A 27257-nucleotide genomic window follows, 5' to 3' on the forward strand; every position below is an offset into this window, starting at 1 on the left:
TTTTTTTTCCTTTAGGAAAAAGGAGATCGAATAGATTCTCTTCCTTTAGGAAAAAGGAAAAGGAAAAAGGAGATCGAATAGATTCTCCCCTATCACCACGTCAATCTACAGCGATATATCTACACCTGCTTTTGAGATAAGTGGATTTGTAAGTGCAGTCCACTGATCTCAATAACTCTTTCACTGACAACTCACTCTCCCTCTACAAATCACTTTCGAACAGCAACTGCCAGTCTGCCACGATGCCACATCTCAAAGAAATGACTCGTTTGACAACCAAAAAAAAAACACCCTTCTCTCTATCAACTAGAGTTTACGAGTCTGTTCGTGTCTAATCTCATTCTGACTTTTAGAAAAAATTAAAATTCCATCCGCAAGTCATTGAAAATCTGAATTTTTTGTTTTTCATTCATCCCGTTTAGAGAGTCAAAAATCAACACTTTGTTCGAAATCTATGTCCAAGTCGCAACCAAGAAACTTGTTTGAACACTTTATAGTTTATACTGAGTTGTAATTGTCACACGAACTGAAAGCGTGTGCGGGTCGGGGAAGGTATAGAGTAGGGTTAAAAAAAGAAAATATTAGGAAAAATGTAGCAAAACTCACTGGGCGGATTTCAAAAACCATTGATGAAACAAAAGTATATACTGTGTAGTGCACTCTAAATCCTCTCTTTCTCTTGGCCATCCTTTCTTTGAATGCAAGTGGTTCATTACAAATCCACCAACTGAATTAGAAACCCAGACAAGCCAATTTGCCAACACAAGCAGAGATGGAAATTCTTGTTTAGAATCCTCTTCTTGCTCATCTTTTCTCGCTTGAATATTCTGATGAACCAAGTAATATTCAATATGAGAAGCATAGAGCAGACATTAATAAGCTATCAATAGGATCAGAAAAGTGGTGCAGACAGCAGAGTTCATCCCGGGTATTTATGCCGATCTGTCTTATAATTTTCTCCCTCTCCCGACCTGTTCCTCAGCTACAACTGCAAAGAAAAAGAAAAATCTGCAACCCAGAAGGAGCAAAGATGCAATGTCGCATTGCTGCAATAACTATATCCTTACTCATTTACTGAAAATTATTTCCATAACACCACAAATTGGGAAACCAAAATGGCAAATTGCAAGTATCTCTTCAATCAAAAGAATATCTGTTTCCATATCACCACAATCATACATTTCAACCCACCAAAGAGGCAAGACGAAAAATCATTCACAAGAAGTAAAGAAAAGAGTAAATAGAAAAGATATCAGCAACAGCAACATGTTCTCAAAGAGAGTGCTCTGTGCAGATGGATTGCCTATCAATGTAAAAGAAATGGAAATTTTTCTAGCAAAATCGGACATCAAATGATTCAAAAGGACAGAGATTACGAGATCACAATATTGTCTTGCCTCTTAACAGAGAATGGCCCCAGATAAAAAGAAATGGTAGAGCAAGGTGTGTGCTCCTCCTCCTTCCTCCAAGTTGTTTATTTCGGTTAATGTTTTACTGCCTGGAATAAACTATAAATGTATGCATGTGTTGTTAGCTGAAGCTTTTTCAAAAAAATTATACAGCTTTTTTCTTTAGAATGAACTATTAAAGTCTCATGCCTTAACAGAAATATACATACAAAACTTATCATCCTTTACAGATTAACAAACAGAGAACAATTAAACATCGGTCAGCATGTTGAAAACAAACATTACAGTGAGACTAACATGTAGTTACATAGATCCCAGTGCAAAATGATTATGGTCTCTAACTCCACAAAATAAGTTGAACTGCAACTGACCACTGCCTTGAAAGGTTCAGTTCATAGAGACAGCCCCGCAAAAAGCAATTCCAACTCCCGATCTTGTGAAGTAGTTCTCTGACATAGAAAGGAACATCAGGAAGAGCAAAACAGCATCAAATACTCGGATCAAATTCTTTTTATCTTCTAACTACAATCAGAATCATATAGAAAACACAAAATTTCATGCTGTATAACAGAGCAAAGTGATCTTCAAACAAAACTTTTCAAAACCAAATTCTTTATTGTGGCTCTAATATAATTGATTATAATTCACCTAAACAGTTGCCAGGTCTTCCTGTAGTACCTACATCCATGGTTTTTACAAAATGGGTAGCCGAGTGTGGAGCATCTAGCTATTAACCAGTTCATGCTTATTTGTGTTTCACGATAATGACAAACTATGGAATGGAATTTGAAGCAACCAGATGTCATTGATTCCTTGACTATAGGTTGGTTTCAGGAGTTTACAGAGGCTAATAAAAGCGGTATGAAACCGCCAAAACCACAACCGGCTGGGTGGGAGAAACCACGGCTTAGGTTTCTCAAGCTCAATAAAAAAGGGGCTTTTGATGCTGAGATAATTTAGGGAAGGGAGGGAGCAGTTCTTAAAGATTATGATGGTGCCTTCGTGGCAACCGTGTCTTAACTGATCCAAAAGTATTTCTTGTGCCTCAAATGCTGAACTCTAGTCTATCTTGGAAGGCTTAATTTTGTGCAATAGCAAGGATTCAGTCACCTAATTGCGGATAAGGATTGTCCACCTAGTACCCAATCCATCAGGTCCGTGATCCAGATCATTCCAACCTTAGTTTTCTGTTGTGGTATGCTCAATTTAGTTATTGAATAGTTCCTATTCCTCTATACACCATGCAAATCGGCAGTCTAATAGTGTTGCACAAATGCTAGGCAGGTAACTGGGACTTTGATATTAAAAGCAAGGCAAGGTTAAGTACGGAAACTAAATCACAAAATACCAACCACAGATATGATTGAACTTCCTCCTAGAGCAGAATACAGCAAATGTAAATAATGTGCACTCACCTGAATGGACAGGAGCTGCAGAATCTTATTAAGGACCCGCAATCGATGCGTAACATAGGAGCTGTGTGCAGGCAGCCTCTGCATTCTCTTGACTTCTTCGTGCACAGATGCCTCCTTCTCTGCAGGCCCCATTTGCTTCCATTGGGCTTTAGGTCGGACACCACCGCTACTATCCTCCATGGTCACATCAAGCGTACTCATGTCCTTCAAAACTCAACAGAATCCATAATCAAACACAATTGAAATTATTAACAATTTGGTAGTAAAAGCTAGGGTTTCTGGGTTTGGGGGTTTAGTAAAGCATTCAAGCTGCAGCCAATTGCATAGGGGCTTAGTTAAAGCAGGAAATTTTGGTTTCTAGGGCTCACTGATACCAATCTTGTTGGTGATTTAGGATAGGAAATTCGTTTTTGGTTACCAAGGAAGAAGGGAATTGGGGAATAGAGGAGACAGAGATAAAGTGAACTGGAATTGAGGAAAGGAAGAAGGACTTACTAGTTAACAGGTCGCGCTGGTCGATAACGGAAAGGGGACGACTTCACCGGTGCCACGAAGCAATTTCAGAGAGATGGAAAATGGAAAAGGCGCGGGGACGGAGCTCGGTTATATTTCTCGTGTTTCGGTTTCGGGCTTCGCTGCTGATCAAACCAACAACTTTGGGTTCATATTTGAAATATTTTCGGCCAATATTCGTCGAATTTAGAATTTTTCAAAAAAAAAAAACAAAAAAAAAAAAAAAGAAGAAGAAGAAGGGGTCAATATTTAAAGGACCTAAGCTGTTGAATTCATCGGCTACGAGTTCGGTAAACCTTCAAAATCTCAGTTAATTACCCCTTCAATTACCAATGTACCTTAGCAAGACTCTAATGCTCTCTACCGGTCCCGTACGGGGGAATTAACAGTTCAACCCTCTTTTTTATAGGTGAGTCACATGTGATCAAAGATGTCATCCGGCATCTAATGGTTCTACCATTCTCTTAAAATTAGTAAAGGAAGCACTCCTGATAACCTACTACTTTGATAGAGCTTTACAATTCCACCTTAAATCATTGATCCTGTTTTAGGGAATCAGAAATTGAGAGATAATCTCTGTATATTCTCATTGATAATAGGGGCCTCTTTATATAGAGGATTACAATGCATAGAGATAGAATCATACAAGGAAAGATAATCTCTAGATTCTTCTAATTGAACCCTATTACCACTAGGTCAAGTAACCTAGAGTTTGGATTAAACACAAATAGAGATATTCTTAAACACTCCCCCTTGTGTTGTCCAAACGCGGTGCTTCTCTCGTTGCCTCGTTAAAAACCTTGCCGAGTAACAAAAACCCAATGGGACAAAAAATAACCTCGATCGAAGGGGAAAAAGAGCACAACACACCCTTCACGTTTCGAGGTGAACATGTAGACATCTCCCCCTGATGACTACGATCATGGGAGTTCAGATAATTTCCGCAAGCCAATTCTTGCCACATGTTTCACGAACGTGGATTTGGGCAATGACTTAGTAAACAAGTCTGCCTCACTGTCCTCATATCAAACCTAATTCACTTTGATCTCTAGGAGAGCCTGTTGTTGCTGATTATGCTTGGTTTTGTCGCTTTTGATGTAGCCTTGCCTCATTTGTTCAAAACAAGCAGTATTATCCTAAACGCCCGTAGGCTCATCTGTGGTAGACTTCAAACCACAATTTTTTCGAACATGCGTAATTATGGATCCAATCCATATACATTCACGAACCACTCCGTGAAGAGCAATGATCTCTGCATTGTTCGAAGATATAGCGACTAGGGTCTATTCTGTAGACCTCCAAGATGTCACAGCCTTTTCCCATGGTGAACACTTGACCGAATTGGGAATGACCATTGTGTGGGTCAAAGAGATACCCAACATCAGCAAAACCTTCCAAAACACATGTCGTTTTGGGATGGGGATAGTGGACGCAGGCCAGTGTTGGCGGCGTACCTGGTGTGTGATGGATCCGAATCCATCATCTCTTTGTAGGGATAGAGCAAGCCCATATCAATCATACATCTCAAATATCGAAAGATATCTTTTACACCAATCCAATGGCGTCGCGTTGGCGCAGAGCTATATCTAGCTAACAAGTTCACAACATATGAGATGTTCGGTCTTGTGCATTGGGATAAGTACAACAATGCGCCAATTGTACTAAGTAAGGCACTTCTGCCTCTAGCACATCTTCGTCATCATCTTTTCGACGAAGATGATTCTTTTCAATATCAAGACTACGGACGATCGTAGGGGTGCTTGAAGGCTTGACCTTATCAAAATGCCTAAGCATCTATCGACACGATGCTCAAGTTTTAAACCGAGACATAATCGTGTTCTCTCAAAATCCTTCATCTCAAACTACGGATTTCAAGTGTTCAGCGGTTTCCCTTAACTCTTTAAGGGCTTCTAATGAAGATCATGTCCAACATGAACCGCGATAGAATCCGAAAATTTTCATAGAAACGCGTGGGCATATCCCTTCCCAATCAAGTAGTCACATTAGTGAGCATTTCAACCTTATTGTAAACGCGCTCTGTGGTTTAGAACCTCTTGACTTGGGTAAATGAAGTTCACCATGAACCTTCATGTATATTCTATATCTAGATCCCTATAAAGATACATAGTGACCACATTTGTAAGCTGCATGTTCAGTTATTCGGAAACTACTAAACTAACAAGGTAGTGGAGTGCAATGACATCCATTACGAGAGAATATGTCTCATCGTAGTTGATTCCAGGGCATTTTGTGAGAAGCCTTGCGCCATAAGGCGAGATTACCATCTCTTTTTCTCACTACGCTTTCTAACGAAGACCCATTAGTCAACAGGTTTTATGTTAGGAGGTATTAGCATCTCTAGCTCGAAAACGTTCCTCTTCGTTAGAGAATCCATCTTAACCTGGATCGCATCTTTCCATTTAGGCCAAAACTCTCTACGTTGGCATTCATTCATCAACGGAGCGTGGTTCGATATCATTGGACTCAACAAACTCATGCGCAATGAAATACGCAGCTACATCATCAATTATGATGGAGTTTCTATCCCACGCCTCATGTACACTAGTGTAATTTTCATAAAGCTCTATATTCTCAGGAATAGGTTCTGACGTTGAGGCGTCTTCCAACGATAACCATAACCCGGAAGATACTCATGAGACGGATTTTGAGTCTTGATGATCAAAGGATTGGAATGTGCCAAAGTATCCTTCGAACCCACGGGCCTCTCCACGCATCCTACCTGGGGCCATGGCCTGTAATGCCAGAGTGTCACTCTCTTTGGCGTTGGCGTCATGCCTACCTCAGTGTAGGGTGACGCTACGTCCTCTCGTAGGGACGTCCTTCCTTGCAGGCATGTTTGCAGCATATTTGTGTGATCTCGTCACTGTAATAGGGATCGAGATGAGACATAGTGGGGACAGACCACGACAATTCATGTCGTTCCTGTTGAACATCTGTGTTCTTATCTCCCCCGAACGACGGGAAGACTGTCTCATCAAAGTGACAACCCGCAAATCTAGCGGTAAGGAGATCACCTTGCAAGGGCATTAAGTGGCGGACGATTGCTGGAGTCTCAAATACAACGTAGTTGCCCATTTGTCTGTAAGGACCTATCATAGAGCGTTGTGGCAGCGCAATCGGGCACATAAATGGCTCACTCAAATGTGCGTAAGTACAAAATACGTGTACCCAGTCACTAGCTGTAACGCAGAGGTACATTGAGTGGCGGTGGGTCGTAGACGAATTAGCATAGCTTTATGCGATATTGCATTACCCCAAGCAGATGTAAGAAGATTGGTGCGCAGTACCAATGTTCGGACTACCAGCGTAGTCGTTTCCGCGAGACCAATTGGGTGTGTACATGGGAATGTGATGTCCAACATCAAGCTCATTGCAATATCCATCGAAAGCTTTTCGATGTAAACTCTCTAGCATAGTCAAATCCAATTGACTGAATAGGATGATCTGGGGAGTGAGCCCGTTGACATGTGCTAGGAGTGTAGGTAAGCAGCATTTATAAGTGGACAATGGCACAACACGTGACCAGCGTGTTTGCGTGTCAACCAACATCATGAAATATTTAAGCGTCCGCAAGTTGGTTGAATCAATCCACGAAATCCCTACGGATTCTTTGTAAGAACAGAATGAGTATTTGCATATCCTTTGCGTAGGACGGTCTCAGCCCTAATTTCCCAAAGGAACTGGCTTTGCAAAATGAGCGAGAGGCCTTAGAAGCGACCAATGAGGATTTTGGTTGGGTCTGAGCGTCTGTAGCGCAATTAGAAGCAAAATGTGTGACTACATCTCCCATCATGGCATTGGAGCTATGGAAGTTAGCATGTATGGCGTCATGGCCACAAGGAGGAACAACCATGGCGTTATGCTCATAGTTGGCGTCATTAGATTCTTGCTTCGTTTTGCTCAAAAGGATGGATGTCTGTGTAAAGTCTTTGTAGACGGATCATCATATCATGACCATGATGATCTATCCTGTCGTGACAAAGCCAATATGTGTCTAAATCCAAGAGATCTTCTCTCATAACTTTAATGGATTAATAGCTCCAATAGTGACATAGAATCCACTAGAGAGACACATAAACTTCTCTAAGATGCGTCTTTGTTCTCAATCATTAGAGGTGATGCAAAGGAACTCATTTCTGTTCTCTACATGCATTTTCGCATGAAATTCGTTGGCTATTCATAGGGTACGATTTGCCCTAAGAGCGTAGAGACTTTCTGTGACAACTGTAATCAAGGTGCCATTTGGCAAGTGGAACTTGGGCTATTCCATGTCCTTGAATTAATATTGATGGCCCAGCCATCGTAGTCACAAAGTAATATGCTCGGAATCAAAATTGAGTCATAATGAAAAGAACTCAAAATTTTATTCATAAGCCAACGGAGTACATCATTGTTTCTTTGATCAAAGAAAATCTAATCCAATAAAAAGTAATGTGGCAATCGCCTACATCTCTTGGAAAATAAAAAGACTTAATCAAAATCGCCAGTTTCTGGGTCTTGATCCTTGTAGTCTTCCACCCTTAGATCTAGATCGCCATCTTGATCTTCTTGTTCCATGTAATTTGCTTCCCTTGCTTCACGATACGTCTTGTATGCGTTCGCAACATTCTGGGGTGCAGTACATGTTTTGGCCCAATGTTCAGTTGATCCACATCGAAAACAAACATCATTATGGTCAGGCTCCCTTGATCGAGGCGCCATTGGGGAGTGATTTGGATGACCTATGCTCTTGGTGGCGTTACCACCATGGTCGGAGGCTCCGCCTCTCTCTCTCTTCACACGTTGACCTCCACAGTTCCGTGCACGCCTCTCTCGGCGATTTCCTTCCTCTTTAGGGCGAACATATGGACCAGAATGTCCAGAATTGTCCCTACTCTTAGGGTTTCACTCCTTGCGTCCTCCATTGGAGGCGCGACTATAGTTAGACTCCGGAATAGGCTTAGTTCCTACGGGTCTAGCATTATAGTTCTTCACAAGAATATTATCGTGCTTTTCAGCTACGTTCATGGCGCCAATGAGCTCATGAAACCTTGTGATACGTCCTGCATTTACATCAATCCGATAATTCTTTGAAATCATCAGTGCAGAGACGGGGAAGGTAGAGAGAGTCTTCTCGATCAACATCGTATCAGTTATGGCTTGGCCACAAAACTCCATCAGAGACTTGATACGAAGAGCTTCCGAGTTATAATCAAGCACAGACTTGAAATCACAAAAGCGGAGGCTATGCCATCGCACTTCTAAATCAGGAAGCAGGGAGTCACGAACGTTGCCAAATCGCTGCTCAAGTTCTACCCATAGCTTTCTTGGGTCTTCCTCATTGAGGTATTCATTTTGGAGCGCGTCATTCATGTGTCTTGTCGTGAGAATTATGGCTTTAGCTTGTTTTGCTTCGAAAGCAGTAGCTTGCTCAATGGAGAGCACGTTCTGACCAGGCTCTTGGATGGCTCCCAGAAGTCCATCAGCCTTAAGATGTTGGCGCACATCTCGGACCCACCTATGGTATCCTGCGCCAGTTGTCTCTAGTGGAATGATAGGAGCATTTTAATGCGACGTTTTAACTGTTATTTCCCTATATTTTCTGCGTTATTTCCTTAATAAAACTCTGTTTAGGAAAGTTTCCATTCTTAGAATGGGAAAGTTCCTAATTGTAGAAAGTTTCCGTTTTGTAGTTTCTATTTTCCATTTTTAGAAAGTTTCCATTTTAGTTTAAGAAAGTTTTCATTTTAGTTTAAGAAAATTTCCATTTCTTATTTTAGAAAGCTTCTATTTTCAGGTTTTTTGAATAAATAAGCTGAATTGAGTTTATAAATGGAACGAGAAGTTTCATGAAGATGACATGGCAAGGAGAGAATCAAGGAAGAGTTTTTTAAAAAAAAGAAAATATATTTTCCTTGGGGATTAAATTTGCCGTGTAATACTTAAGGAAAAACAAGGTGACAACGTGGGAATTAAAGATGATTGATTGAGGATTTCAAGGAGAGATTTTCTTGGGAGACTTTTATGGAAAGAAATATTGTTGGAGGAATAATTTGGTGTGATTGCCAACGTGAAAATCAGAAATAATCAAGGAGATGACGCCAAGAGAGATTCAAGGGAGATATTTATGGAAGGAAAATATGTGTGCACCAAGGAAAAGCTAAAAAGGCGTCTAGATTCATCCCTGAATTCCCTAAAGGAATGTTGGCCGAAATTCATGAAGAAAATCAGAATAATTTCAAGGAAATTCGGCAATTAAATATTAGGGAGGTATTTTAGAGAATTATGATTGGTTGGACCACATCACAAAGCTTACTTGGCGAATTCCTATTGGTGGAAGCTATGTGGAAATTTCTGATTGCTTTGTGAATCCTAGCCGTGCTCCTATATATACCCACCTCTTTGAGGTTGAGAGGGGTTCCACACACCTTAGAAAAAAATCAGAAAATACATATTGTTGCCGTGAGCCTCTATCATCTTCTCTCCATCCTCTAAAGCAAGCCACGGAGTTCAAGCAAGGCCGAAGCAAGAGAAGAAGGAGCCGTGACCTATTCCTCCACCATCCACCATTGAAGACTTGCTTTCAAGCTTCAAGGATCATAACGAAAATCATCCATCCTCATCTTCCATCCACGGTGTAATTCGACCTCTACTTTGTAACCTTTGTTTGAATTTCGTTGGTTTTGTTTTAGTTGACATTCATGATTGAACAAAATTATTATTTCTGGAATTTTTATGATTAAATGAGAATTTCGACTCTTATATTGTAATTCGAGAGTTGCTTATGTGAGTCTGTTTAATTAAATTTGATTTATAGATATCTTTTGTATTTTAATCTTATGTGGTTCGAAACACTTAGGGTTTTGATATGAATGGTGCTAGATTTAAGAACATGAAATCAACTTTTTGTTTTGTGTAACTTGAATCGAAATAGTAAAGGTTTTGGACAAAAACCGAATTTAATTAAAGAGGATTGCAATTAGGTGGACTTTTTCATACTAAGTTGCACACCACTTGAGTTGATAGCCTTTCTTTGTTCTTAATGCGTTAAACATGTCATGATTGACTAGCTTTCTAGGGCTTGATTACATGTTTGATAGGATTAATCTTTGTGCTTTCACTTAGGTTAATTAGCATTGAAAAGTAAAAAATGGGAAATTATTTGCTTTCGAATATTTCACATGATCAACTCATTTCTCATGACTTAGATGAACAATATTATGATTTAATTGAATTTGATCATAGTTTCGGTTTTGATCTTTGTTCTCTCATTCCACCAGTGTATATATGGTTTTTACATTTTCTTTATTTTATTTATTTTAGTTTTTAATTTAATAATCCTAAAACCCCCTTTTGTGTTCATTTGTATATATTTTTATTCTTTGTTTTATTTTTGTAATTAATACTTTTTACTTTTATTAATTTGTTTTTGCAATTACAGGTGTACCCTCAATCCCCGGAATAGAACGATCCCTATTTACTATATACTAACGATGACATTTCAGGGTTAAATTATGCGCTTGCTTTTGAGCGTATCATGGAACGAAGTTCAACTTGTTCAGGTTACTCATCCTGAAAAACAATACAAGATTAGGGTTAGTTTCGGAGTGAAAAGGCTACCACAAAAAACTATTAAATTTCTGAGCGTAGTCGCTTCCAAGAAATTAGGGATTTTCTGAGCGTAGTCGCTTCCAAGAAAATCCGATTCCAAGAGGGGTTTTGGATTAAATCGAAACAATGATGTATGTGGTCGATCGTTTTCTTCTCAACAAACTCTAAGTTTGGAGGACTCTACAAGCTCCAAGCTTGGAGTAAGCACGAACCCCCCACAGTTCGGCTTTTGGTCTCCCCTATAAAGAAGAGAAGGGGGGTAGAAGAAGGGATGTTGGAAGTCCCCGAGAAAAGAAGAAGAAATTAAAAAAAAGGGAACTTTTAGAAAAGTTTACCTTAAAAATTGGCCGGAAAACTTGACTGGAAAAATGTCGCTGGAAAAGTTACTGTAGATGACCTGAAAAGTCGCCGGAAAAGTGTTGACCGGCCGTTGACTGGGGGTGCTGACGTGGAAGGTCGGAGCTGACGTGGCAGATTCGGTGCTGACGTGGCAGATTCGGTGCTGACGTGGCAAGCTAAATGGAGGCTGACGTGGCAGGCTGAATGGAGGTTGACGTGGGTGCTGGTGTGGTAGATGACGCAAGGATGACGTCAGAGGCTTCAGGCTGCTGGGCTTTGGACTGCTGGGCTTCAGGCTGCTGGGCTTTGGACTGCTGGGCCTAGGGCTGACCCGAGATGGATTGGTTGATTGAAGCACAGATTGATGATGCAGGCGGCGGTTTAGAGGTTAGGTGGTTCAGGCGGCCAGTTCACGTGGTTCTAGGCCGGTTCCGATGGTGATTTTTCGGCTCTGGTGATCTGGGGTCCTGCTGCAGCTGGTGGTGAAGTTTGGTAGCAGTAGGTAGGGAGGAAAGCTTCGAACCGGGAAGAGGGACCTTCGCTACTTCCTGTGGCCGGTTCGGTGGTTTTCCGGCCTGTTCTGGGGGTGGGGCCGCCGGTTCTGGACTCCTGGAGTTGAGATCTTCAATGTGGGCGGCGGTGGTTTCTAGGATTTGTAGGCTACGAATTTAGGATTTCAGGGTTAGAACTTCGTGCTGATAACGTGTTTTAGGGAATTAGAAATTGAGAGATAATCGCTGTGTATTCTTATTGATAATAGGACCCTCTTTATATAGAGGATTACAATGCATAGAGATAGAATCATATAAGGAAATATAATCTCTAGATTCTTCTAATTGAACCCTATTACCACTAGGTCAAGTAACCTAGAGTTTGGATTAAACACAAATAGAGATATCCTTAAACGCATCCATTATACTCCAAATCTTTTTGAAGTTTTTTGGCAAGTAACCTAATTAATGTTTTACTCTGGTATTTTCTTGCATGCCTAGGCTTGCACCTTATTTCTAGTCCTTGATGCATAGATCAATTTTTGGCTTTTTTTATTTTTTCTAGGTCTCATGGTGGTGCTGGTCAACTTTGTTTCGATGGGGATGGTATCGGCTTCTTTCCGGTGCAAGACTTCTCCTTTAGATCAACCTTGAGTGAGTGGTGGCTGACTTTCTAATTGCTTATTTACGACCTTGATGGTGCTTGGTTGGGAGCAATTCAAATGTTGATTGGCGGTGGAGCTGCATATGGTGCATGCCTTGGGATTATGCATGTTTTGCTAGCTTTGGTGGTAGCACAAAGCACGAGTGGGTATTTCACTATTTCTAGTGGTGGTTGGTGATTAGGTGGGTGTGGTCCTACACACGCAAGTTGCCCTATGCATCAGGGACATAGCTGTAGCCCAAGGAAAATTTTGGGCCAAAAGTTGCAAAGTATAAATATAGCCCCAAAAAAAATTATACCAAGTCCATCAGTGATCGACTTGAGCAGACTAGATCTCGACACTCAGTCACCATCTGAGAAGTGAGAATCACTTCCGCAGCCACCGCGACTCCCTCAGTCCCTCACCATGATTCCCTCTGTCCCTCATCGCAACAACATGGCTACTCTCTGAGGCTCAAACTCTCAGTCTCGCCGCGACTCCATGGCTCCACGCGGCCACGCCTCCTGTTTCTTGAGCTCAAGGTCCTCTTGAATCTTAATCAATTGTTTTTCCGTCTTCGTTTGGAGTTAATTGAATATCTTAGGCTTAGTCAGCTAGTTACTTAGAGGGATTGAATAAATTAATTGAACTATTGAATCAGGCTTGTATTGAATACCTTCATCAATTCCTCCTATTTCTATGATTGGTTTCTATAATTGAACTATATATGTTGGTATCAAAATATAGCTTATCTGTTTTAATTGAATCAGGCATGTATTGACTTTCTTCATGAACTAGGCTATATATGCTGGTATCAATGTATATACTAGCCAATTGTTTTAATTGTGCAGACGGTGAAAACTTTAGTTGGCTAATTGAATATCTTAGGCTAATTGAATACCTTGCTTTTGTTGTGCAGATGGTGGTAGTGTTGGCGAGGATGAGCCTCCTACTGAATTCCAAACCTCAAAATATATATATATATAAATTATCAAAATTTGTATATAGCTAAAATTAGCCCAACCCGTTAGCAAATCATGGCTACGTCCGTGCTATGCATGGTAGTTTGGGTGATGGAGTCACAGTCAATTACGTTGGGTGGCTTCGTACATGCAAGCGAACTAGCTCAATCTCGGGCCTTCCTATGTTAGATCACTACCACAAATTTGTTTGAGGTTTTACTAGATGGTGTTCTTGTTGTATGTGCTTTTTTGACATCATTCGTCCCAAGTCATTGTGAATTGCTAGTATTTCCTTGATATTTGGAGTGGACCCTCAAATTTTTATTTCTTTTTAAATATCTAAGTTTGACATATATTAATCTTAAAAAAAAAAAAGTTTGACATATATTATCATAACTAACCCAACATTCACATTTCAATTTACATTGTATGATAAGTTATGTAAACAAACAACTCAATACTCAACATAGAGAGTTTGAACGCGCCACGCACGCCCGATCTTGACATAAGTTTCGACGATTATCCTTCTCTCGGTGATGCTCTGACGTCAGGGCTGGCGTTACCTCGGTGACGATGTCGAACGGGTGATGATAAACTATGGTCCCTTTGGCTCCTAGGATAGCTTTGCTTGAGGTTTAACAGTGGTGGTTGGGTTTATTATGGTTAATGTTTTCTGTGGCTAGAGCGTTTTGTGAGCACCATTTTCAAGGAAGGCAGGGGAGGCGCGAACTGGGTTTGGACCCAGGTGGCCGGGGCAGTGCGAACTAGGTTTGGATCTAGGTGGCGGCAGTAGCGAGGGCATCATTAATGGGGTCAATTTGGTGGCTTGGATGCAGGGGATCCTTACCTAGTTTGGATTTCGGTCTGGCTATTTTTACAGGTTCGTCGCTTGTCCTCTAGGTGGTGGTGGTCCTTAAAGTGGGATAGCGGCGGTTCGTGGCAAGTTGTGGTGGCATTGTCCACCCGTGGTGTGCGTGCAACATTTTTGCATAGGAAATGGAGACTAGAATGAGGCTGGGCCACTGTTGGGACTAGGGTGTTAGCTATCCTTAGTGCCTTCGGGCTGCTAATTAGTTAGGTTTTTTTTGTTCCCAATAATTTCCTTGGAGCTATGCACTTTTGTGCATCCTATATGCTTTTAGCTCTAAATAGGCTCGCTAGTTTTTAGTGAGCACAATGAGCGTTGAATGTTAAATGAGTGGTACGTGATATTTTATGTATCACTTTTTTTCTAATATGGCTATAGATAACAATGGAAAAATATGTAATGCGCCGTACTGGCTTGGGTGAATGACAACTAGAGATATTCTGATTAAAAAAAAAAAATCACATTTGAATCCTTTCTTGTTTTTATATTCTGCAAAAGATTGTATAAAATTTATTAAGTGCTCAACACCTACGTCTTTTTAGCCGACCATTATTACTTTTACTTTCGAATTTCAACCTGGCTTACATTTTACCATCACAATAAAAGATTAAAAGTTGCATTTGTTTATTTTTCTTTTGTAGGCTTGGCAACTCATTTAAAAGGTGGAAAATGATCCAATATATTAAACCCTAGCCGCACCTAAGCAAGAGAGAGGAAAACCTAGCTCACCAAAACACTTAGTTGGTTGCATGGAGGATGTCGACGAGATGGCAGTGCGCCTGGCTGCATCCTTGGGATTGGCAGATGCACGCCGGCCGGTAGACCTGCGGCCTTCTCGTGGTGAAGGACTACGTCGATCACAAACGTACCTTGTGGGGAAACTTCTGACAGCCCGAGCGTTCAACAAGAGATCCTTTATGGGGATGTTCCGGCGAGCATGGCGGCTGAATGGTGGATACACCGTCTAGGAGCATGATGACCGTTTTCTCTTCACCTTATCGGACCCAACCGATCGTAACCAGCTTCTCCGGGGTGGTCCGTGGGGTTTTGATAGGGCTCCGGTGGTTTTGGCACCATATGATGGAGTTGGAGCTATCAAAGATGTGTCGCTTAATAACCTTGCGTTCTGGATCAAGGTGCGTGGATTACCGCCGGACTTTCATACGGATCGCTGCCTTAGGAGGATAGGGAGTGCCATAGGTCGGTTTGTGCAGAAGGACACCATAGAGTTTGCTGCAGGATGAATCCGGATTCGGGTTGAGATGGACCTACTGCAGCCTATCATCTTTCGGCGTAGCTTCACGGTAGATGATGGTATTGTGGTGGATTTGGAATTCTTCTTCGAAAATTTGTATGGGCAATGCAAGGATTGTGGACTTGTCACTCATGTTGGCTTACCGTGTTCGGAAACTCCTTTGCCGGCAGAGCTGCAAACTAATACTCCTTTAGCACGTCGAAATCTGGAGCGGGCTTTGAACCAAGTCGGAGTGATATAGCCGGCTGGGCCAATGTTGGTTTTTGGGGCACAGAATACCCCCCAGGTTGGTTTAGAGAGGTTTATGCCGACTGTTAAACCTAAAGTGAGGAAGGACATACGGCGGAGGCCTTCTGGTGGCAGTGGAGATGGTAGCTCTGGGGTGTAGATAGACTTAAATGCGACGGAGCTTGCTGGTGGTAGTGAGCCTAAGGCTATGTTTGGGGGGGCTTTTTTGCTCCCCTGCTTATAAGCACAAGAGCATCTGGCGTTTGGTAAGCCAGCTTATTTTCAGGCTTTAATAAAAGCTGCCCCAGCTTATGGCGAAAAGCAGAAGCCGGCTCCCCCCAGCTTTTAAAAGCCAGAAGCTCGGAGTGTTACTGTAGCGGTAACACTGTTCATTAATGAATTTTCCAAAATCCCGTTTTGTATCCTCCGTTGGCTGAAACAATTACAGCCGATGCCACCGACCCTCCATCAGTCTCTCGATCCCATCTCTCACTCGATCCCATCTCTCATCTCCCTCTGCTCTCTCCCATCTCCCCTCTCCCCTCTGCTCGATCTCCCATCGGTCTCCGGTCGATCTCCCATCTCCATCCGGTCGATCTCCCTTTGCTCGGTCTCCGGTCGATCTCCCATCTCCATCGGTCGATCTCCCATCTCCATCCGGTCGATCTCTGCTCGGTCTCCGGTCGATCTCCCTCTGCTCGATCTCCGGTCGATCTCCTCCGCTCGATCTCCCCCGCTCGATCTCCGCCCGATCTCCGCTCGGTCTCCGCCCGATCTCCGCCCGATCTCCGCCCGATCTCCGCTCAGTCTCCGCCCGATCTCCGCTCGGTCTCCGCCCGATCTCCGCTCGGTCTCCGGTCGATCTCTGCTCGGTCTCTGCTCGGTCTATCTCCTCTGCTCGGTCTCCCTCTGTTCGATCTCCCTCTCACAGAACCCATCCAATCACAGAACGCATCCAACCAGTCTCCCTCTGTTCGATCTCCCTCTCACAGAACGCATCTCGGCCTCTTTTCGAATCAAGCAAGTCAGTCTCCCTCTGCTTCGTTCTAATTGTTGTTATAATTATTGTTATTTTCGTAGTTCTTGTTAAATTCGTAGATTGTTGTTATAATTGTTGTTAAATTCGCAGTTCTTGTTAAATTCGTTGTTCTGCTTCGTTCTAAGTGTTGTTGTAATTGTTGTTATAATTGTTGTTATTTTCGTAGTTGTTAAATTCGCAGTTCTGCAAAGATTTAGATTGTTGTTCTAATTGTTGTTATAATTGTTGTTATTTTTGTAGTTGTTAAATTCGCAGTTCTGCAAAGATTCTAATTGTTGTTCTAATTGTTGTTATTGTCGTAGTTCTTGTTATAATTGTTGGTTATATCTTTTACAAACCAGAATAGCAGGTAATTGTTGTTATAATTGGCGTTTCAGGTACATTGCCATATTGAAAGAAAATTTAGCATCTTTCATGCTTTCATATTTACTCTTGAGAGAACTACTTGATATCTGAACAACTGTTGAGGGCAGATTTATTCCAACAAAGAAGAATCAGAGGAGAAAGAAATTGCACAATGAGATCACATTGATGCTACGAAATATTATCCGGAACAAAATGAATGCCATAAGAGCCGGAGAATCAAGTGTTGATGACTTGCTAGGCCTACTGTTGCAGACAGACACATTTATCAGAAAATATAAGTAGCAGCACAACAAGCAAGGAGATGATGACAATTGAAGATGTGGTTGAGGAATGCAAGATGTTCTACCTTGCTGGCCAAGAAACAACCTCAAGCTTGTTAACATGGACCATGATTGTCTTGGCTATGCACCCAGACGGGCAAGAAAAGGCAAGAGAAGAAGTCCTAAGAGTCTGTGGAAAAAAGGAATCCAATTTTGGGGTGTTGGGTTCAATTTGGGGTGTTGGGTTCAAACAGAACAAGTCATATTGAAGTTATGGGAATGCTATTGTGGTGATAGACATTTTGTGATGCTTTGAATGAAGTTTTGTTAAAATTTGACATTTCTTTATTTTACAGGAAAATATTATGTTGTAGATTCCGGATACCCTCAAATGAATGGATTTTTGGGACCTTATAAAGGTCCGAGACAACATTTTCAACAATACCGTAGGCAAGAACCAAGAAATGAAAAAGAGGTATTTAACCAAGCACACTCTTCTCTTAGAGGCGTTATAGAACGCACATTTGGAGTTTGGAAAAAAAAGTGGAAGATTTTAAGGGACATGCAAGGTTATTCATTTGAAAAGCAAGTGAAGATTGTCATTGCTACCATGACACTTCATAATTATATACGGATACATGCACAAGGTGATAGACATTTTGTCCGCAGTGAAGAAAGAGAAGGTTATGGGTCAAGTGGTGAGATAGAAATGGATGATGATGTACAAGAAGAATATCATGGTCACGGTGCACAAGAAATGGAAGCAATAAGAAATAGCATTACTCAAAGTTTGATGAATGCGCGTAATAACGTGAACATTTGATGTGAACTAGAAACTATGATTTATAATAATATAGTCACCATGATTTAAAATCATATTGTCCAATATTAATCAAATAGTCACCATGCTTTATAAAAATTCAAAGTTAACAAAAATTAATACGGACATAACAAAGATTAAAAAGAATAACAAGATCATTTGAACAATATTGTTTTATATACAATTAATTAAGCAAAATAATCTCTCATGTCCAATTCGGTCATTCCACAAATAAAAAGCACAAGCCAGTTTGATTTACCAAACACTTTGCCACTGCTTCTGCCACTGACAGCCCTTATAAAAAGCCAGTTTACCAAACACTCAGCAGCTTTGCTTTTCAGCCACTTATTCTCAGAAATAAGCAGAAGCCAGCTTTTTCTCAAGGAACAGCCATACCAAACATAGCCTAAGTCTGATGGCTCAGGTAAGGGGACATTTGGAGCAAGCAGTTTGACAAATCATGCACTGAATCCTGCAATGCATTCTCCTGGTTGTGGACTGCGTCGTAAGCGTGTGGATGAGGAGGGATTCTCTCCAAAGAAAATGAGATTGAGCTTGGCAGTAGGAAGAACTAATCTGGATGCTATGACCATGGGTTTGTGCAATGTGAAGCCGACTGAGAAGGTATACAAGAAGAGAGGTAGGCCGAAAGGTACAAAAAACAAAACAAAGGAGTTCAAGGTGGTTCAGGCTTCTCCTATGAAAAAATCTCCATCAAAGAAGAGTAAGTCTCCACGAAAAGTGGAAAAGTTGGTAAATGGTTTGCCAAAATTTACTTTAGTTGAGGTTGTCAATGGTTCTAACCCGTCTAATGGGAAGGAACCTATAGTTGCTTAGTAGGTTATCCTAGTTTTGATTGTCTATGCTGGTAAGAATGTTTCTATGAGTCTTGTGGAAGTGCTTAGCTTTAGCGTACCACAATTGCGTGCTCGGCGTTTTAAGGTTAGGTAGATTAGATTGCCTGCAAGGCGAGGTATTTTTATGTGCCATAGACTACTCTGAGCAGAAATGTATTATTGGAGTAGTCTTCTGTACTATTCTTGATCTATAAACCGGGACATACTATTGGTGTGTTTCCATTTTCTCAAAAAAAAAAAAAAAAAAAACTCATTTAAAAGGTGATTAGCTATAATAATGCCACCATCCAATCATACAAAGATGATCGCCGAGTTACCAAAAAGGTTCCAACAAGAAAAAAGTCACTAAGAAAAAATAGAATTAGACAAATCAATAAATAAGACTTCTCAACAGAATGGAATAAGATAGTTCATATCTGTGCATAGGAAACCCCACTAAAGGGGATCCAGCCATGATGTGGATTATCATCACCTGGCCAACCTAAACTTTATTGCCATCCCACTTGTTAGTGGATGGATATAGATTCCCACCATGATATTCTCTCATAACATTTGAAATTTGAAGTTGATGTGTTATTGTTTGTTGCATCAATTTGGGAGAATAACTTTGAAGCCACATTTTCCTACCTTGGAGGATGACATGTTAACTTCTTCTTTCTCACACATTGTTTCAGTTATCATTGATATAGACAAACTTCATTATCGATACCTAATTTGTATAACTTATGTCCATGTTGTCATCGAACAAAAAAAAAAAAAACTTATGTCCATGTCAATTAGGGTTAATCATGCCCAAAAAATGAAAATTAAGGTTAACATAAATTCCCTTCAAGGTTTCAATGTTTAGACACATTTTGGCCTCCGTACTTCAAATTCAGGAGATGACGAGCATTCTTATCTCAGATTTTTTCTTTTTTAGTGAATTTACCGCAATTGCTGTTGAGGTTTCTAATAGTGATTTGGTCTTTACTTTGTGGATCATACTCTCTCTCAACATAAAGTTAGGCTTTGACTTTCATTTGGACTCTGAGTTTGTAAGGATCCTTTCCTTTTTGGATTCTGTATGGTATTAAGAGGGAATGTGTCTAGGGTAATGGTCCTTGTTTTTAAGTTGAATTCTCACTAACATCCCATTTACCGATATATTATCATGTTTCACAAAACATCTCTTAAAATAGCCAAAAAATTGAACCATATATGTGTATATATACGTTTTATTTAGAGGAAAAAGAAAATATATGACTCGAACCAAATAATTACTCGAGTATTGTACCCAAAAAAATAAAATTACTTGAGAGACACGTTGCACAATTTAACAAACAAAAGAGAGAGAGGGAGAGACAAAATACAAACGCAAAAAATAAAAGAAAAAAAAACTGAGATAATAGAAGAGCAAAAATAAATTTGTCCAAAAAAAAAAAACAAAAACAAAGTCAAGAGCGACTCTGCTGCGATCTCTCTCCTTCGTTTCTTTGGGTGGTCGTATTATAATCAGAGACAGAGAGAGAAAGAACGATTCAGGAAGAGAGAGAGGTATAGCCCCCGAAAAGACTATTTTGACCTTTCGTCATTGCAGCTGCCTTCTCTTCTTCTTCTTCTTCTTCCTCCTCCTCCTCCTCTCTGCCGATTTCGTTGTACGGTCACCATGAACGAGAAGGCCAACGTCACCAAGGAGCTCAACGCCAAGCACAGAAAGGTCCACTTTTTCTCCCTCTAAATTCTTGAAAACTCTTTTAACTTCTGTAGCTTCAAAATTTTCAAATTTCGTCCGATTCTGTTACGATTTCCACTGGATCGTTGATCTTTGATTGTGGCGTTGGATTTCTGCTCCTTCCGTTGCTTTGTTTGTATGATTTTGATTCGGATTTCTGAAAATCAAATATAATTTTTCGCATATGGATTTGGTGAGATTCGATCTGTAGGTCTGGGCACTCATTGGTTTATCTGATTCATATGGATTAAGTGTTAATTGGCAATAATTTGAATGGCGAATTGGTTTGTTTCTGTTGTCAGCTGAATTAAGGGAATGGATGCTTGATAATATACATGGAATGTTGTTTTGTTTTAAGCCATAGTTAAGAACTATTGTGAGAGTATGCAATTGTTTAGTTGGCATTCATTTGGTGTTATCAGTTAGGTGAAACTTTGTTAATGTTTTCGGTAACTTAGAGGATTTAGTCTTGAAGGACCCTTTCAAGGAATCTGTCGCCGATTCTGACTAACATGTGGTTTTAAGATCATTTTATGCTTTGTGTCCTTGTACCGTAAACAATCAAATGGCCTTAACGGCGGTCCTTGTTTTCCATTTTAGGTGGTTCGGAACATTGTGATTGTGATCCTAAATTTTAGTCAAATGAAAAAGAACATAAACTATAATCCTTGTGGCCTTCTAGTTCAAGGTTCTTGAATGACCCTCTTTGATTATTTGGTGGTTCTCTTGTTTATGTTTTTCTTGTTTTTCAACTTATGCAGATTCTGGAAGGACTTCTTAAATTGCCAGAGAATAGGGAATGTGCTGACTGCAAAGCCAAGTATGTAGCTGGAAGAATTCTAAAGAGATGATCTACATAGATATATATTGAACACTGAAGCATAAGAATGAATTTGACTTAAGAACAATGCTTCTAAAAGAAAACCTTAGCAGTTGTAGCCTGTTCTGATTTTGAGTGATTTAATTGCTTTGCAGGGGTCCAAGATGGGCCAGTGTGAACTTAGGTATCTTTGTATGCATGCAGTGTTCTGGGATCCACAGAAGTCTCGGGGTCCACATATCCAAGGTGAGTTTTTCATTTTTCATGCCACGTTTGTTATAGTATTATGTAACCTGTAGGGTGGATGATTTTCATGTGTTTGGATTTTGGAACCCCCCTGCCCCCAACAATATTGAAGCATATCACCAAGCAATTTTATTTTACCAACCTCCCCGTGCTCATATAGCATCATGATCACATTCATTGATAACATGTGGCTACCAAGTATTCGCCCATATGTTCTTATCTGTCGTATACAGTTCTTTCTCTCTCTTTTTTTGACTTTTAATTTTAGTTATTCCCTATCCAATGGCTCATCTGATACTGTTGGGTTTTGCTGCAGGTGAGGTCTGCTACCTTGGACACATGGCTACCAGAGCAGGTGGCATTTATTCAATGTAAGCTTGTCTGCTAGACTAAGCCCCTAGTTCTACCGGCTGATGAATATTTTCTTTAGGATTGAAATCATTTTTCTGATTTTGTACAGCAATGGGAAATGAAAAGGCAAATAGTTACTGGGAAGCAGAACTACCTCCAAACTATGACAGAGTTGGTATTGAAAATTTTATTCGTGCAAAGTGCGTCCCAGCGGTATCCCTAAGACAACTAGCATCCATTTCCTCTGTTATGCATATTTAGCTAAAGTATCAAAACTGCTTTTGTAATGATTGGATATTCGCTTCAGGTATGAAGATAAGAGATGGGTCGCTAAAGATGGAAAACCAAAATCACCTTCTAGAGGACGTGAGGAAAATGCTTCCACACATTGGCAGAGACCTGTTGAAAGCAGTGGGCATGGGTATATCGCAAATTCTGAAAAGAAATTTGAGGAAAGGAAGAACATACAAACAGCTAGTAGAAGAGACAGTGTTCCTGCTGGAAGAATCAGTCTTCCTGTTCCTCCTAAAGGGCCTGATCATGTATGTTATAGCGTGTCTCTCTGTCAATTCCCACTTGTCTGTTTACATTCTTTTTCATGTGATTGTGCCCGATGGATTTCTCATAACTATATTACCTGTGGTTCTGGTTATCAGACTATTAACTATTGATATAAATGTAGGATTTAAAGATTATTAGTTCATTATATCAACTAGATTTTCTAAGAAATAAGGAATTAATAATAATTGAGAAGAAACAAAGGAAAGAATAAACAGCCCAAACGCAAATTCCTTTAAGAGGATGCATTGCTATGTTACCTTCTTTTCTTTTTTAATTATGGAAAATCAGAAATTATCTTCCTCCAAAAACCATGTTAAATGTGCTTGCTAGTCCCCTTGTAGTACTTGTGTGGACCAACTTTTGTTTGAGGACTGTAGCAACAGTGTACTAGAATATATGTTATGCTGGGTAATAATGCATTGCCATAAGATGGTCGCATGGACAAAAATCTATGAGTAGTCTCATACCAGTACTGAAATGTCTATGGCTTTCAGTTATGCAGAGTAAACATGTTCTAAATGTCGATGGGTAGGACTTTGTAGTGGTGATTAAAATAGAGGTCTTTCATATGAGGATAAAGGCTTTCAGTTATGCGGAGTAAACATGTTCTAAATGTCGATGGGTAGGACTTTGTAGTGGTGATTAAAATAGAGGTCTTTCATATGAGGATAAACTGGATACATTCCATATGATGATTAAAATACATTTCATATGAAGCCTGTTTCTTCTGCTATCACTCTGTTCTGCAGAGGAGAGGGGATGTGCTATTTTTATAGGTTGCTTTGTTACCCCATTTTTGGAAATAGTAGTTTGATGTTCAGAAATTTTGATCCATCCTCTATCTATATATCAACAGGTTGTACAGGTCCCAAAACCACAAAATGTTCAGAAAACAGAACCAGCAGTTCCACAGGCTGAAGCAACAAAGCCAGCTGCTGAAGTTGCTTCTGCTGCGCCTCCAAAAGTTGATTATGCTACTGACCTTTTCGGCATGCTCTCAGTAGAAAGTCCCAGTGAGAATAGCTCAGATGCAGCACCAGCTGACGATAATGATTGGGCAGGTTTCCAGTGTATGTCCTTACTCTCTTCCCTATCACCGGAACTAGCTATCCTTTACTTGTTCATTTTGGCTGTTTGGTTCAGAGTTCAGGCTTCTCGTCAGTATATGGGTTTGAGAGATGTGGTTATTTTTAATCTGCAGCGGCTAATGAAGCATCAAAAATTGAGAAAACCAGTCCACCAAATGCAGCAGAAGGCAGTAGCAAGTCTGCATCAGGAATCGAGGATTTATTTGCAGATTCACCGTCATTAACACCTATTGCAGAGAAACCCAAGAAAGATGTTAAAAATGATATTATGAGTCTTTTTGAGAAGGTATGTGATGCCTTGTTATGTACAATTACAATCTGTTAAAAAAGTATATTATCAGTAAACAATACAATTTTTTTTTCCCTGCTAGTTGGAAAAATTACTTTGCTCCATTGTTGAAGTTTGTTTTATTTTACTATCATCAAGCCTTCTAACTTAGTCTAGTGAATGTTTCAAAATGGTACGGAGATATGTGTTATCTTATATGATGGTTTGAATGTCTGCAGTCCAATATGGTGTCACCATTCGCTATGCATCAACAGCAACTCACAATGTTGGCTCAGCAGCAGTCTCTTTTCATGGCTGCAGCTAAATCTGCTGGTGGGGACCAAAAGTTTCCGGGCACTACACAACAACCTGTTTTGAATGGAAGCAATTTACCTTCCCAACAGCAACTTGCAATGCTGGCTCAGCAGCAGTCTTTTCTCATGGCTGCTGCAGCTAAATCTGCTGGCATGGACCAAAAGTTCCCTGGCATTGCTCAACAGCCCGTGTCAAATGGAAGCAGTTTACCCTCCCAAAGTTGGCCAAACATTGGCTACCAAATTCCTGGAATGATGATGCCTATAGATGGACAGGTAGGGTCCACAGATGGACATGCTTACTTAATCATGTGATGTTAGTTCATCTATCTGCATCTACTGAGTTTCTCATTTGTTATTTATCCTTCTGAATCAGGCAAGGACAGCGGGACCGGCAAATCCAACTGGAAGTTCTGTTCCATATCCAACGTCTAGGTATGTCATATATCTCTGCTTATCTGAGTTTTAGCTGCCACATGGGTAGAATCTGTTATTGAGGCATGCTTTCGTACAGACTGAAATTAGTAAAAGTCAATGTAAATAATCCCCAGGAAATTGAGCTTCGGAACATTTTATTGTAATATTTGTGATTTGTCCTTGTTGTGCATGTACTCTCAACTGTTCAAATTTGGAAATTGAGCACAATATGAATACTTCAGTTTTGTTTTCTTGTTTTTGCTAGAGCTCAAACTTTTGGGGAATTGCCCCAGATTTTTCTTTTCAATTTCAGTTATAAATCTGGGACTGGTACTTCCTTTGTCTGGTATGTCCTGGGTGTTTTTTTGTTTTTGGAAGCATTATCCTTAAATATAATGACTTCAATTATTATGCCCACAAGCTTATACTGGAAAGCGAGGAATATAAAACCCCAAGTACCTAGAAATGGGTGCATTTTTACTTCTCTAAAAGTATCCATCATTTCATGGTAATGCAGCATCTAGTTGTGTTGTTGTCCTTCTTTAGCAGTTTAGTACATCTCGTAACTGGTTCCGGAGTGTATTCACAGTTTTTGACACCCTATTTGGATTTTGGATACTAAACACATGAAAAAATTTTAATAAACTTATCTGTGCTTGAATCTTCTATTTTCATAACATGACATTGCTTCTCTTTTACAGCTTTTATTCTATGCCCCAAGTTAGCCCAGCTAATGGCCTTACAAATGCTGGAGTGAACAAAACTCAGTCACCGGCTCCAACATCGGCAGCAGCTTCTTCTACCCCAATACAAAAGGGAAAAGATTATGATTTCTCTTCCTTAACACAAGGGATGTTCGCAAAACAGTGAGGACCCATGATGGGTGATGATCCGATGTCTCTGTTATACCATTAAAAAAAATTGAAAAGAACAGTTGAATCACAGGAAAATATTACTTTCGTTCCCCTTTTTTCCACCTGTACTGGGGTTTGTAATCTATTTGTAGAGGCAGTACCACTTTTTGGCATTTCATCTATTGGTGATTACTTCATTTGTATGGTTAGAACTATTTGAGAAATAAGATGGTTTTAGATTGATCACATTTAAATTGTTTCCACTCAACTGTGTTCTTTGGACCTTAAAGAAAAGAAATCAGGAATAATGACCTATTCATGATCATCTCTACATAATGTAAGATGGTCTGCGTGTAGAGAGATTTACAATTGTTCAGTCTTTTACTTGTTTGAAGCTCTAAGCAGAAGATGGCTTCTCTTATGTTGCTGCCAACCTCAGTCTCAATCCTATTGATTGTCTTCATCCTCTCTTTATAGCTGCACAAACACGAATAGAAATTGCTCCTCTCTACCATGTGTATGACGATCTGTGTGTAAAGTCGTGTGGCTAATCAATCGACTAGGCCGGTTTCAGCCATTTTTAGCCGTCGGACTTCCATTGTTCACTGTGGCTTTCTTTTGATCTAGTTGAATTGACTGGTCTTATCTAAAGAATTCCATACTAAATCATTTAAATATAAGAAGTGAAGGAAAAATGAAAGCAGGTATTAGGTTATATTTAGAGACTGACGGACACCATAGTTTAAATGATCATCATAGTGGTCTGAGTGTGGCTTCTCTTCTGTAGTGATCCGAGTGTCTGACTAACGGACACAATAGCTTACGTGCAACCAATTGAGTCAAGTTTTCTTAGGTATTTCTTGAAATTTCCAAACAAAGTGTAGGTATCAATCTTGGACAATTTTTTTTGATAAAAAAAAAAAAAAAAAAAATCTTGGACTTCTCTTTCGGGTTAATACCGTGCGATTAATTGGTGACGAACAAGTGTCACTCACTGGACAATTAGACGGTGGTAGACTGGTAGTGGCATGAGAATATAGATGAAGAAGATGGTGTGCTACAATCTACAGTTCCAAAATCTTTATCATTGATTCCTTGACGTTCACACTCGGCAACGTGCTAACAAACAGTAAAACATAGTAGCCCACTTGGTAATTGGGAACCAATCACAAAGCACCACGTATTGACCGGAGCTTTGGAAGCATGCACGCTCATAGCTCCAGGTGAAGATGATCGAATATCATGCTATCTATATACTCGCTTCAGACCAAAAAAAGGAAAAGAAAAATGCTCCATACTTGCTTTTGTTCTTGTTTGATATAATGGCCTAATGGGTGATGGTGATGCAAGGTCCCGGATGTGTCGGCGGCCGGCGGGGGCTTAATCAGGAGAATGGGACAAGTTGTAGAACGTCGACCGAGCACTCTCCTGACTCATTCACAAAAGATATGATTCCTACGCAATGTAGGTTATTCTCAAGTCCTTAACCCCATTAAGCATACATGAGTATATTCCATAAATGGACATACTCCTACTCCTACTCCTGATCC

General features: G+C 40.2%; 3 protein-coding genes and 1 long non-coding RNA gene across 5 annotated transcripts; 2 read left to right on the forward strand and 2 right to left on the reverse strand.

Moving 5' to 3' along the window:
- Positions 1-744: 744 nt before the first annotated feature.
- LOC112168012 lies at positions 745-3480 on the reverse strand. 2 transcript variants are annotated; one of them, XM_024305127.2, is made up of 4 exons: positions 3320-3480; positions 2825-3028; positions 1781-1858; positions 745-988 (listed from the first exon to the last, which is right to left on the reverse strand). In XM_024305127.2, exons 2-3 carry the CDS (start codon positions 3023-3025, stop codon positions 1802-1804), a joined length of 258 nt encoding a protein of 85 aa, XP_024160895.1. In that variant the 5' UTR covers positions 3026-3028; positions 3320-3480; the 3' UTR covers positions 745-988; positions 1781-1801. The 2 variants fall into 2 exon arrangements, with proteins under 2 accessions (XP_024160895.1, XP_024160894.1); XM_024305126.2 differs by lacking the exon at positions 745-988 and having other exon boundaries at positions 1526-1858.
- Positions 3481-12712: 9232 nt separating this feature from the next.
- LOC121053133 lies at positions 12713-13681 on the forward strand. The gene is made up of 2 exons (XR_005810852.1): positions 12713-12964; positions 13342-13681. It is a non-coding gene; the product is annotated as an uncharacterized LOC121053133 (long non-coding RNA).
- A 2496-nt stretch (positions 13682-16177) lies between these two features.
- LOC112203588 (translation initiation factor IF-2-like) lies at positions 16178-16734 on the reverse strand. The gene is made up of 2 exons (XM_024344530.1): positions 16726-16734; positions 16178-16657 (listed from the first exon to the last, which is right to left on the reverse strand). Exons 1-2 carry the CDS (start codon positions 16732-16734, stop codon positions 16178-16180), a joined length of 489 nt encoding a protein of 162 aa, XP_024200298.1.
- A 3758-nt stretch (positions 16735-20492) lies between these two features.
- Positions 20493-25961, forward strand: LOC112165285 (ADP-ribosylation factor GTPase-activating protein AGD5). The gene is made up of 11 exons (XM_024301773.2): positions 20493-20773; positions 21550-21608; positions 21764-21854; positions 22171-22225; positions 22315-22405; positions 22513-22747; positions 23623-23836; positions 23968-24140; positions 24362-24712; positions 24813-24871; positions 25555-25961. Exons 1-11 carry the CDS (start codon positions 20723-20725, stop codon positions 25721-25723), a joined length of 1548 nt encoding a protein of 515 aa, XP_024157541.1. The 5' UTR covers positions 20493-20722; the 3' UTR covers positions 25724-25961.
- The last annotated feature ends 1296 nt before the right edge of the window (positions 25962-27257 follow it).

Source organism: Rosa chinensis, chromosome 5 (genome assembly GCF_002994745.2).
Source record: "Rosa chinensis cultivar Old Blush chromosome 5, RchiOBHm-V2, whole genome shotgun sequence".
NCBI classification, from domain to species: Eukaryota; Viridiplantae; Streptophyta; class Magnoliopsida; order Rosales; family Rosaceae; genus Rosa; species Rosa chinensis.